Source organism: Fusarium coffeatum (genome assembly GCF_003316985.1).
Source record: "Fusarium coffeatum strain FIESC_28 chromosome Unknown BRIP53273_contig_24, whole genome shotgun sequence".
Taxonomy (NCBI): domain Eukaryota; kingdom Fungi; phylum Ascomycota; class Sordariomycetes; order Hypocreales; family Nectriaceae; genus Fusarium; species Fusarium coffeatum.
Window position 1 is genome coordinate 1 of NW_022157821.1, and position 13,105 is coordinate 13,105.

The window sequence follows — 13,105 nt, forward strand, 5'->3', positions numbered from 1 at the left end:
AAAAAAAAAAAAAAAGAAAAGAGAAGAAGGCAAGGGTAAAGATTGAAAGCAATCCTTGAACAGGCTCTAGTGCTCGATTCGCTTATGAACTCGGGCAAACATTTCCTCTCTCCAACCAAGGAAGCCGATATGCGCCGCAGCAGGTCCGACAATCGGCTGCGCAACCATAGTGGCAAGAGAAGCTGTCACAGCCTCCTTGTTCGTGATGTATCCCTTGCATCTCAGATCCAGCGTTCGGTACAGACTGTGAGCCAAAACAGACGCAACGTTCAGGAACATATCACGCTGTAAGAAATTGAAGATCTTGTTCTCTGTCCCAGAACTGTACCCACCATAAAGGAGAGACTTGAAGGTCCCAAAGACGCTAGAAATGCTGAGGTCTCGACTGGTGACGATGCGGTAGAGAGACCAGAAATGGATGAGTGCTGCACCTGCTGCTCCGGCTATGTAGACCTTTCTCAGCAACGAGCGCATCTCTCGCTTTTGTTCCGCTGCCGGCTTCTTTGAGTCAATTTGGACAGGAGCCTCTCTCTTGCGCAGTATGGCTGTAGTACCGGCAGTTATTAAGCCGACCCAGACTGGGAAAGGCTGCCACAGGGCTGCAAATTGCTGCCAAGTAGCCTTGTTGTTAAAAGGCCAGCTCATTAGCGCAGTAGGTAGAATATATCCAAGGCCAATGCCAGTAACAGCTGACATGATAGCTGCCTTATCGATTGAGCGGCCCGCAACAGTCATAATAGTGCCCCCAATGATGGTCTCGCATGTTGAGATCAAATGGTACAGAGGCGCAATTCTTCCGATGCCCTTGAGTTGATAACCGATGCCAAACACGGAGGGGCTAAATAAGTGTTAATATAGCAAAGTACTTGCGTTGGTTCTGATTAGATTACTTACAACGATGACAGAAGGCCCTTTGAACCACCTCGGTAGCTCTCAAGAGTCCAGTCAAGAACTGTTGAGAAAAGCACGGGCGTAAAGGCAAGAAATTGCAGCGTCACCGCTTTGTTTTGCGATGCCAGAGGAACTCCAAATACAGCCACCAAGACAGACAATATTTTGTCCACAGTCTTGTGGCCTGTGTAGTGTCTTACAAGAGGCTCGCCTGCGAAAGTAGTTGGCAGCTCAAAAGGAAGAAGAATCTGGTTCGCAAGACGAAACAAAGCTCCCTGGCTCAAAATACCGAATCCGATGGGAATCCAGCTCGATAGAGGCTTCGCAGGTAACTCGTCGGTAAATGGAACCTTGTGGTCGTGGTGTGGAATAGGAAGACTGTTGACACGAGTAGCATCGACAAGCTTCCTACCACCGAGTCGAAGAGCGACTTCGGTATTAATTAGTCGACCCAAGATGGGACCGAGAACTGATAGAATAGGTGTAGCCTTGGCTTGCATTTCCTGCGTTTTATGTGCGTCGTCGACAAGCCATTGTACTCTATCGTGGCGCTCTGCCTGGACAGCACTGAAGGCAGCTTGGATTTGGGAAGTGGTCCAGTCGGAACATTCGTCTGAGAGGAGATGGTTCACAACTGAAGCAGCAGATTCGATAGCACAGTTGCCACCGTGACCTGTTAAAGGTTCGAACTGGGTAGATCGTCAGCGTCTGATGTTAGAGGGATTGGAGTATCTTACCTTATGAGCCGCGTCACCAATTGTAATGATGCGGTTGTAATGCCACTTTTGAAACACCCACTCATGAAGTGGCGTTAGGGTAGAGTTAGTTCTAGCTTCATAAAGATCGCCAAACGTGACCTCAGGCGTGATTTGATCAGCAGCATGCTCTTCAGCAAGTTTCTTCTCGTCTTCCTTCGTATATCTCGGGATATCCTTTCCGTACAAAGGAACAGGCAGTCTGACAAAGAGGAAAAAGTAAAACTTTCCTCCTGGACCAACCATTACCAGATAAGAGAACTTGTCGTTGTAAATGTAGTGAGTTCCTTTGGTCAACTTCGGCACCGAGGTTGTAAGGCCGAAGATGCACTTATAATAGCAAGGTACGGTTGACCATTCGTCGGTGGGAAAGTATCCTGGAGACTCTTTGTTGCCGATGCGCCACATTTCTTCTCGGACAGTACTGTAGATGCCGTCTGCTCCGACGAGGATATCTCCTTTGAAAACCTTGCCCTTATCTGTAAGGACTTGGACGCCGTCCTCTGTTTCCATAACGGACTTGACAGCTTGACCAGGATAAATCGTATCTTTTGACTGAATGTTGTTATATAAACTTTCCAAGAGCGACTGTCTATCAACGAAGATAGTTGGATATCCATGTCTATTGAAGTCAGCATATGAGGTCTTGGTAACTGTCAGTTCTACCTACCCCTCTAATAAGCGCCTTTGAATATCGCCATGATGCCTGATAACAGAACCATCATGATTTCTGATATATGAATTGTCGAGTGGAATGTCAACAAGCGATATCAGTTCGTCTGCGCAACCCAATTGATCAAGAATTCGAAGTCCATTGGGTTGTAAACCAATACTTGCGCCTACCTGAGGTGCAATTTTGTCGTAGGATTCCAGCAAGATATAATTCACACCAGCCTTTTCCAGCATATTAGCCAGAGAGAGGCCAGATATACCGCCTCCGGCAATGATAACTGTACGCTGTTGCTTTTCCATTTTGACGAATTTTGTTGATGCCTGGGTACGATATTGGTCAATCGACTGATTGCAGCTGTATTCACTTTGAAGCTCACCTAGATATATATGTCGTCTCTATCGGCGTGTGAGCCACGAAGTTCCGATCTTCGGGTTCTCGGGTTACTGTTTAGTGCGAGTTACAATAAATACGGCAATTGGACGAATCACCTCTATGAGTGTTGGGAAAAAAAGCGCAGACCGGTAGTTTTGTAGGATACCCGGATATCCGCAACCCGGATACCCGTGGCGTGATGCCCCACAGACTGAAGATTGCGTCGTGGACATAATGCTACTTTTGGAGTATTAATCCACAGTTGCCGAGGCAAAATCTCCATTAAATCTCAATCGAGTTTGGACTGTTTGTCGTGGCCAGTAGTTTGTCTGAATTTTGCGGCCTTGCCTGAAACGTGGACGAAACCTTGTTGGCCCGTGGGGATTCCGCGGATTAACAGGGGTAAAGGGGTTTGACATGTGTTGTAAACTGCTGAGGAATATATCCGAAATAAAAAGAGAAACAAATAAGAAAAAGAAGCCTAGCATCTTGTCATTAGGGTGATATTTTTGCGTATCGTCGAATTACCAAATATGTATCTTTAGGATAAGATAGGTAAGCAGTAACTAATAAAGAGCTCCGGTTTACAGCTCCGCCAAGGTCATAAAGTTATAGATATTCATAGTTAGCTTTATCCTGAGCGCATATATGGTATTATATAAGAATACAGCTTAACGATACAGAAATAGAGAAGAAGAACTATCCACAAATATAGAGACCCTCTAAACCTGCCCAGAAACCCAGACTCTATTGAGTTCAAACTCTATATAATCATCAGGACTCGAATTTATCTGACAGCGTGTTTGCAAGTGTTTTGACTATTCTTCCAGTTAACTGCAAACCTATAAAAAGGTATGAGGTCAATTTCCAGCTGGTATATGTAAAGAAGAATGCGGATTTCCCAGATTCGAGGATGCCTGGATATTTCATATAACAACATGACTGATGACCATCAGAAAAGTTGATAAAAATATTTGCACTTGAGATATATGACTGAATATACACGACTGTATTATATGTCTGCATATCTGCCCGTCTTATCATGCCAAGAATCTTTGTCTTACTCAGGACCGTTTTAGTCCGGCGGTCCGTACAACTGTCGTCACGTCATCATCGGACCGGTATTTACTATGTCTCCCGAAATCCTTATCATCGAGATATAAAGCTGCGGTCAGACGCAACAAGATTCATGCAAGTGAGCTGATAATCTCGACGACTTTCTCGGAATTCAAGACCTCCGCAATGACGCAGGCATCACACCCAGAAAATCAGCCGAAAGATGCTATCTTTCGAAATTTCACCGCCCAACAGGCTACCAATTATGCGGAAGGTCGCATTGGGTACTCTGAAAAGCTAATTGACTTTGTGATGAAAGAGCACAACTCTACTGGTGGTAGCAACGGAACTGTGGTGGATGTAGGCTGTGGACCGGGTCCTGCGACGCGATTGCTGGCGCCGCACTTTGATGTCGTTTATGGAGCTGATCCGGGAGAGAGTATGATCCAGACAGCCAAGGAGCTCAGTGGGACAACTAAGAATGGTAGCCCGATTGTGTATGAGGTGATTGGCGCTGAGGATATTGACAAGATTGATGGCCTTGAACACTCTTCAGTTGATCTTATCACAGCCGCTACTGCGGTAAGTATCTGTGAGCTTGAGTATAGTCCATCGCTAACGTCCATCCAGGCTCACTGGTTTGAAATGCCCGAGTTCTGGAAAGCGGCTGCCAAGTTACTCAAGCCAGGAGGAACTGTTGGTATATGGACAGCTTTCAGAAACTCCAGTACGTATGCCTAGATTAAGTTAGCAGTCTTATTAACATTAACAGACGCGTCCGAGGACAAACTCTCAGCCATATATGACGACTTCTCAGAGAACGTGCTTGCACCGTACACCGCAGAGGGTACAAAGCTCACGCACGACGGATACATCAATCTGCCTATGCCATGGGATGACCCAGACACCGCTTCATTGTACGACAAGAAATCGTCTGCGCGCCACGAGCTCAAGGGGAATGATGGATATCTTCCCAAAACCTACACGCGGTTCACTGAAGCTGGGGGTTTCCCGCTAGACAAGCAGCTGATGATGTTTGAAAAGCTTGTTCACAGTTTCGGAGCTGTCAATCGATGGCAAGAAGCGAATCCCGAGCTGGTTGGGACCGAGAGTGACATTGTGAAGATTCTCTTGCAGAAAGTACGTGATGCAGCTGAGGAAAATGGTGGTTCACTGGACTGGTCGGTTATGGCAGATAGGCTGGCTGTTGCGGTGATTTTGGTGAAGAGAGCATGAGGCTTCACCTTGGTTCGAGGGCGAACCGACGCCAACAAATATCGATAGACAACGGCGAAACCTGTAAACATTCCTGGTAAGTCGTCTTCGAAGGATATGAGTAGACATTCGAACCACGCGCTTCCTAGAGTAAAGTAGTTGAGAGAATGGAGCTTTCATATATTGAGGTACCAACTACTGTGCTTATTTCAATTATTATGTACCCTATAGAATTCTTGATCTCAGTTACGAAGTCCACTTTGTCCATCGAGGCTCTGGGCCCAGCTTCCGGTTTCCGGCTTTTTGTCTCCGCGCTCCGTTGTCTAGTCGAGAAGAATTCAAGCAATGAGCTGCACGCGATGCAGCAGCGGCCACTCCTTCCTTTTCGGTGCTAGAAACAATGATCTGACTTTTCCAACGTTGCAGTTGTTGGTTGTGCACACCGAAACCCTGTCGACTGGGCTTTATTGGACCGGCTCGTACTCAAAATGTAACGCTGTGACAACCCTTGACCTGGTTTGAGTTTTCTCTTCTCGTTTGTCAACCGACATGTGTTTATCGTGGCTTGGATACCCTGAAACCTAACGGTTTTCGACACAAGCACGCCACGTATGGGATTTGGCTTTACCTCAATTAAATAAGCTTTCGGCAGTGGGAAACGTCAGGTGTGTGCACCTTTGCCGCGGAACTATGTGACTAAGAAATTAATAATTCTGGAACACGGAACTTTGGAAGGAACTTTATTTGACAGAATTAGTCTTTGGTCATGCAAAGCAAAAGGGGGAAAATCTAAACTCTGCCTCTAACCAACGCATGAGAAGTAGGTGAGGAACCAGGTACAAGTCCCTTTACAAGAAGCAAATTGACCAAGATATCCCGAGAGAACGAAATTCCTCAACACTGTACGCGAGAATCGGATGTCTTCGCCTGCTAGCCGAGACAAGGACCATCGAAACTTGATTGGTTCAAACCCTGATCTGCAAAATAGGCCCGACGGGCGTTGATCCCGGCCCGCAAGGAGGATTTACCCATCTTGGCTCAAACATGGAAAGTTCCGTAGCAAAAGGTCATAACAAAGGGGCCATTGTCTGCAGATGATGTCTCCAAAGACGTTGGTAGTGTTCCTACGTTGGGCGAGGATAAGATCCTTTAGGAGGACGGCATTGACTGCGTACAACCAACAGCTAGTATTACATGTTTTGTCATGTCCTGTAGCCAACACCCAGCCGCACAAGTTGCGTGTTGTACGCCTTGCAATTTGACCTGTAACCTCCAATCATTCATGCTCAAAGTGAATGGCGATATTCCCGAAAGTTTGCTCTGTAGTGTGACATGTACCGGGGCCATGGTCGAATCCGTGCCTTGCAGCTAAAGAGCCATATCAATGCAGACCCTCCCATTCCATAGCTGACGTCGTTTGTTCAATATCTTGGTAGCAACGTCAAGATGCTCTTTGCGCGCGAGCATGAGACGCCTTATAACAAATCGCCTGTTATAAGGGCGGTATCGATGATTCTGATGGTCGTTACGGTATTTTCGGTGTTTATTCGCATCCTTACTCGGCTGTCTGCTGTGAAAAAGTCAAGCTTCTTTACTTCGGATGAGATAATGATACTTACGTCAATGGTCAGTCTGTTGTGTTGCACGATGCACGGTTCGCTGACTTTGGTAGGTTGTTTGCATTGCTCAATCAACCACCGTTTATGTCCAAGGCTTGAATGGGCTTGGCAGGTTTGATGTATCAGTGTCACAAGTCTCTTCAATTTTGAAGGTATGGTAGTCTGAGGTTGTACAGTCAAATCTAACATGCACAGAGCCAACTTGCATCCGATATTCTTTTATTCCTGGCATTGGGTCTATCCAAGCTTTCGGCGACGACGACGATTTGGAACATGTCGCCTCTGTCGCACAGAAGACTTCTACCCATTCAAATACTGGTCGGAGGTTGGACTGTATCTGCAATTTTTGTACGAGTATTTTCTTGCCCTGTGTCCAATCCTTGGGACTACCTCAACGGACAATGCATCGATATGGTATGTGCCATTCATCATCGGTCAACTCTTCTAATTTTGTCAGGTCGCATTTTGGATCTATGCCGATGCCGTCAATATGGCGACAGACTTCATCATTACCACCGTCACCCTCGGAATACTGGTCCATCTCCAAATGCCATTGGGCACGAAAGCCATGGTAATTGGCGTCTTTGGCTGTCGCATATTGTAAGTCCAATCAAACTCCTCCAACACAATAACTAACAAACCAGAACAATCCCGCCAGCTATTTGTCACATCATGTACTACCAACGCGCAATCTCCTCACAAACTCCCATTTTCGACATGTGGAGGCCGACAATTATTAACCAGGTCATTCAATGTGTCGGCATAACAACAACCTGCATTCCTTTTTGGTGGAGATTTCTAAAAAGCCTCGAGTCTGGACAAATGGGCGCAGGGGATATTTTTGGGGCACTAAGCAGAAGCAACAACACAAGAAGCGGAGGAACATCTCACCACCAGGCATTTGAGCTACAGGGGACTGGAAAGTATGGTCGTACGTGGAATGCGTCTGTGGCACTGCAGACTAGCCAGGAGGCCCTTGTCGATCCTCCTTCTGTTGGTGCAAGGAATTAAAGTTATTTCCGATATGCGCATTGTATGTATGTTTTTAGAAGTATCACCCGCTGCGGGCCGTTAGGTTAATTGAATGTGCCATCTGTTTAAACGAGGACTTGGCTTGGACAAGGATATGATCAGCAGTGAGCAGTTTCAGTGTCTGCACGTCGTCTCATGCATTGTAAGATTGTGTCTCTCTTCTCGGCTGTTGGTTGGACTGCATGCAACACAATGAGGCAGGGATCAACAACATGTGAGCGAGCATGGGTTATTTAACTTTTTAACAGTCGTACGAACTCTCTTTTCTCAATCACAGAGTCCTTCTTTTCCCCTCAATTTGTTTTGTTCAACTCTCTCGTTGTTACGGTCCCTTCAATAGGGCGAATCGATACGAACTTGACGAGATGGCTACTGGAAAGCATGCCAGGCCTACGGTCGAGGATGTCTCGCAGCATAGCGACCAAGACCATATGGACAGTGCACAATTGAACAAGCTAGGAAAGAAGTCAGTTCTCAAGGTAAGCTCCAACATCGCGACTCAATCTTCACTACTAACACATCCCAGAGAAACTTTGGAGGCTGGACCATCCTCGGATTTAGTTGCGCCGTCCTCGTTACCTGGGAAGGAACCCTAATGAACTTTGCTCCCGGCTTGACAAACGGTGGCAGCGCCGGTATAATATACGGCTTCATCTTTGTCTGGATCGGTGTCCTTTCGTCCTTCGCGACCCTCTGCGAACTCGTATCCATCGCTCCCATGGCAGCCGGTCAATACCATTGGGTCGCCATGCTAGCACCGCCTCGATACTCGAAATACCTTAGCTACATCACTGGATGGATGAACTTTGCTGGATGGCAGGGAACTTCTGCTGCAGCGGGATTCCTGACCGCGACGATGATACAGGGTCTTGTCATTTTCACGAGGCCGGACTATGAAGCGCAGACTTGGCACGGCACATTGCTGATCTGGGCTTGTATCCTAGTGGCTATTATCATCAACACTGTTGTCAGCGCTTTGCTTCCTATCCTGGAGGGCATGATATTGATTCTGCATCTTATTGGGTTCTTTGCGATTCTTATTACTCTTCTTGTATTTCGAGATAACGACAATGGCACGGAAGTCTTCACCGAGTGGAGAAATGGTGGAATGTGGCCTTCGCAGGGTCTTTCTTGGTGGGTTGGATTGTTGGGTTGCGTCTTTTCCTTTACTGGCGTTGACTGCTCTTTTCACGTAAGTCTATCGTCCCCGTTCAGGATCGTAACTGACCCTATCAGATGTGCGAGGAGGTCAGAAACCCTTCACTGGTTGTACCCCGCTCCATCATGGGCAGTATCACCATCAACGGCCTCCTGGGCTTCGGCATGATCATTGCCATGCTTTACAGCGCCACCGACATTGATGCAGCTGTTGAAACTCCGACTGGATATCCTTTTATGGAGATCTTCTACCAAGCAACAGGATCCATCAACGGAACAGCGGGTATGGCATCTCTCATCGTCCTCATGACACTATCCGCTACCGTCGGTGTCATCGCTTCCACATCACGAATGCTATGGGCATTTGCTCGTGACAATGCTATGCCTTTCTCAAGCACTCTCTCCAAGGTACGCCCTTTCATCTCATGTATCTCCACAGCTAACAGTTTAGGTGGAACCTCGAACCAACATGCCAGTCTGGTCCATTTCAATCACATGTCTCATTTCCTGCCTCATCGGACTTATCAACCTCGGCTCAACAGTCGTCTACAACGCCATCGTTTCAGTTGCAATTTCTGGTCTTTACGCATCCTACTTCATGCCCGCCATTCTCCTCCTCTATCGTCGCTGCGATAGGGACTACAAGATCAGGAACATTGCCGGCGACGGACAGGTTCTCGAGTGGGGTCCTTGGCATCTCAAGGGAATATTTGGTATTTTGAACAATACCTTTGCATGCATGTTTATCTTTATCGTATGGTTCTTTAGCTTGTGGCCACCTCAGACTCCTGTTGATGCTGCGAGTATGAACTATGCTCCTTTGATGACTGGCGGAATTGCGATTCTTGCTACGATTTATTATTTCTTGTTTGCCAACAAGGTATACGTTGGTCCAAAGGTTGAGCTCTAGACAGGTGTCCAACATTGTTCTTTTTCACAGCTCTAGTACAATAGTTGAGATCAACTACCTTTATCTGTTGAAGTCTATAGATACACTATTTCCACGGCATGACTGTAATCTCAGGCCAAATCTTGATCCACCTCTGGACCTTTTTATTCCACGTCTCCTCCGTCATGATCTGCTGATTAGGCCTCACAATAAGTCTGAACATATCAGAAAGTCCCCACGGCGCATAAATATCCCATTCCCCATCATTCCTCAATCTGACACCGATCAAGGCCGTGTTAGTTCCCCAAGTCAACATTGAACCTTCAGAAGAACGATGCTGAGGGCACGGCTTGCCGAATTTCTTCTCGTACCAAAGATGGACGCGGGCTTGATTCCGAATCTCAACTTCAACTGGAATATCCGCAAAGATCGTTTTTCCTTTTTGAATGATTTGGTCTTCGGCTTCCCATGAGAGATCTGAGCCGTCAAAATAAATCAGGTCATAGTCATCAATGCCTTGTTCTGGATCTTTCTCTGTGACGACATTCCAGACGGTTTGGGTGAGTGCACCAGCTGCGAGGTACCAATTTGGAAGATCCATCCCGGCTGCGCGTTCCAGAACTGTCATAAGTGTTTTGTTTTGTTGAATGGCATCTTTGAAGCGAGATATCTGCTCATTGAGAGGCAAAAGACCGACTTCCATGGTTTCGGTGGTTGTAGGGTTCACGTTTGTGTTTTATGGAAATTCACGGTTCCCTGGTCATTGAAGCGCTTGCACGTGACGCAATCTTGCATGACGATTAGGCAGATGTCTCTGAACCGTCAAGTGCTATGTAGTCCATGAGGAAAGACACTTCTAACTTGTATCTGTATATACTTTATTTGTACAATAGTGTATATAGTAAGATCCCTGTTTGTTTGTTATTACAGTTAATTTTATGTCCCAACTGCAATGTAACGTTTGTCATTTTTTTAGTGACAGTTACTTCCTCTCTTGGAGTTTATCATTATTCGAATAGTTCTGAAAGCGTTAAATAGTATTGTAATTTAGGTATCTGAGAGTTATCTCTCGCTACCTGTGGTCATAGCCATAGGGCAATGTCCATCTCTAATTGGAATTCCTAACAACGAGGCTCCATTCATTTCCCTCTCCTTGGCGCCTAGAGTACAATACACCTTTATCTAGCATGAATGATATACACTTCTCTTTAACATTAGCCTCAAATCTATCAAGTCAGTAGTGTTCAGTTTCCTTCAGCTCTATTGTGTTGCGTAGGAAGTGCCATCGTTATCGTCAATGTGGGTCCGGAAGCGAAACCGGCCCAAAGGGAACCGCAGCCGGTGTTCTCTAGGCAGTGCACTGGCGGTACAATTAGCGCTGATTACACCCACTGGTAACAGGACTTAGCAGACCGCTCGCCAATTTGCAGGGGACCTCTCTAGAAAGACTGCCAACCTGCCACGTATCCTACAGCTTAGGTTAACAGTAACACAAACACGACAATGTCTTGAACGGACAGTTATCATAGGCTTGCCCTGTTCAATGACATTTAGAGGCCAGATACAGCGGCTGTCGGCCCCGCTTAGCACTAGATAAGCTGTCACAAGACCCAGAACTCCAAGTAAAAGAGTGCGGGGTAAATAAACGGGACTGTCGGTCTGCCTCCGGAGCCGGCCGTCTCATATTACGTGTATCAGGAAGGTTTCCGCCTTTTATATATCAATCTGTAAAACAACTTCTTTCCTCGTTCATCAACGTAATAATCTGTCAAAATGCCTTCAACTTCAATCTACAAGTCAGTCATCTATCCCGGGAACCACGAGAAGTTATCTTCGCCCCAAGATACCCAAAACTTCATCGACAACAAACTCGTGTCCTCAAAGACGACGAAATGGATCGACGTTCATGACCCAGCTACCAACAACACCATCACTCGTGTTCCTGAAAGCACAACTGATGAACTTCAAGAAGCAGTCCGCTCAGCAAAGGCTGCTTTTCCAGCTTGGAAGAGGACGAGCATCATTAAGCGTCAGCAGATCATGTTTAAGCTGACGCACTTGATCCGTGAACATATGGATAATCTCGCGACAAGCATTGTTACTGAGCAAGGAAAGACTTTTGCTGATGCCAAGGGTGATGTTCTGCGTGGATTGCAGGTTTGCGAGACGGCCTGTGGAATTACCACCCAGCTTACTGGAGAGGTACTTGAGGTTGCAAAGGATATGGAGACAAGGTCTTACCGACAGCCTCTGGGTATCACTGCTGCCATTTGTCCTTTCAACTTTCCCGCCATGATTCCTTTGTGGTCCCTGCCCTTGGCTACAGTCACTGGAAACTGCATGATTGTCAAGCCATCAGAGCGTGACCCCGGAGCTGCCATGATGATTGCTGAGCTGTGCAGAGAGGCTGGCTTTCCTCCTGGTGTCGTCAATGTCGTGCACGGATCAAAGGACACGGTCAACTTCCTCCTCGATGAACCAGAAATTCAAGCCATTTCCTTTGTTGGATCCAACGCAGCTGGAGAATACATCTACCAACGGGGTTCAGCCAATGGAAAGCGAGTCCAGGCTAACCTCGGCGCAAAGAACCATGCGCTTTTGAGCTCAGACGCAAACAAAGACCACGCCCTTGACTCGATTGCCGGGGCTGCTTTTGGCGCTGCTGGACAAAGATGCATGGCTTTGAGTGTTTTGATCACCCTGGGCGATGCGAAGCAATGGTTAGACGATCTTGTGACAAAGGCAAAGAATCATATCGCTGGTAGTGGATTCGATTCCAAGTCTGACTTTGGTCCACTTATTACGCCTCAGGCTCGTGATCGATGCGAGGCTCTTATTACTAGTGCTGAAAAGGAGGGAGCCAAGATTCTTCTTGATGGAAGAGGATGGAAGCCTGAGGGTTTCCCAGATGGCAACTGGGTAAGTCACCATTCTAACACTGAGAGTCTAAGCTAACAATCACAGGTCGGCCCGACTGTCATTGCAGGTGTCACCCCCGAAATGGAATGCTACCGCGAAGAGATCTTTGGTCCCGTCCTCCTGTGCATGGAGGCCTCAACTCTTCAATCAGGAATCGAGATTATCAATGCCAACGCATGGGGCAATGGCGCGGTGATCTTTACCAACAACGGCGCCAAGGCTTCTTTGTTCCAGCAAGAAATTGACGCTGGACAAGTTGGCATCAACGTGCCCATCCCTGTTCCTCTACCCATGTTCTCATTCACGGGTAACAAGCGAAGTGTGGCTGGAACAGGATTGGCCAACTTTTATGGAAAGGATGGGTTGAGATTTTATACACAGTGGAAGACTGTAACCTCGCTTTGGAGAGCGGATGAGGCTAGTACGGGAGAGAAGTTGACGAGTATGCCTACTAGCTCTTGATTTGGAGACAATGAATGAATCTGAGGGCAACTCGAGTTTAGGTCACTACGCAAGTGGCTGTTGA

General features: G+C 46.9%; 5 protein-coding genes across 5 annotated transcripts; 3 read left to right on the forward strand and 2 right to left on the reverse strand.

Annotated features, from left to right (window-relative positions):
- Nucleotides 1-66: 66 nt before the first annotated feature.
- Nucleotides 67-2,618, reverse strand: FIESC28_00828 (uncharacterized protein; the record flags this gene model as incomplete). The annotated part of the gene is made up of 4 exons (XM_031154979.1): nt 67-838; nt 895-1,580; nt 1,629-2,201; nt 2,490-2,618. The coding sequence occupies 4 exons, from the start codon at nt 2,616-2,618 to the stop codon at nt 67-69; spliced, it is 2,160 nt and encodes a 719-aa protein (XP_031020919.1).
- A 1,315-nt stretch (nt 2,619-3,933) lies between these two features.
- Nucleotides 3,934-4,983, forward strand: FIESC28_00829 (uncharacterized protein; the record flags this gene model as incomplete). Its single annotated transcript, XM_031154980.1, has 3 exons — nt 3,934-4,329; nt 4,378-4,474; nt 4,520-4,983. 3 exons carry the CDS (start codon nt 3,934-3,936, stop codon nt 4,981-4,983), a joined length of 957 nt encoding a protein of 318 aa, XP_031020920.1.
- A 2,009-nt stretch (nt 4,984-6,992) lies between these two features.
- On the forward strand, nt 6,993-9,681 carry FIESC28_00830 (uncharacterized protein; the record flags this gene model as incomplete). The annotated part of the gene is made up of 6 exons (XM_031154981.1): nt 6,993-6,995; nt 7,039-7,181; nt 7,954-8,092; nt 8,140-8,805; nt 8,850-9,179; nt 9,223-9,681. The coding sequence occupies 6 exons, from the start codon at nt 6,993-6,995 to the stop codon at nt 9,679-9,681; spliced, it is 1,740 nt and encodes a 579-aa protein (XP_031020921.1).
- Nucleotides 9,682-9,766: 85 nt separating this feature from the next.
- FIESC28_00831 (uncharacterized protein) lies at nt 9,767-10,363 on the reverse strand (the record flags this gene model as incomplete). The annotated part of the gene is made up of 1 exon (XM_031154982.1): nt 9,767-10,363. The coding sequence occupies one exon, from the start codon at nt 10,361-10,363 to the stop codon at nt 9,767-9,769; it is 597 nt and encodes a 198-aa protein (XP_031020922.1).
- A 1,070-nt stretch (nt 10,364-11,433) lies between these two features.
- On the forward strand, nt 11,434-13,041 carry FIESC28_00832 (uncharacterized protein; the record flags this gene model as incomplete). Its single annotated transcript, XM_031154983.1, has 2 exons — nt 11,434-12,579; nt 12,625-13,041. The coding sequence occupies 2 exons, from the start codon at nt 11,434-11,436 to the stop codon at nt 13,039-13,041; spliced, it is 1,563 nt and encodes a 520-aa protein (XP_031020923.1).
- Between the last annotated feature and the right edge of the window lie 64 nt (nt 13,042-13,105).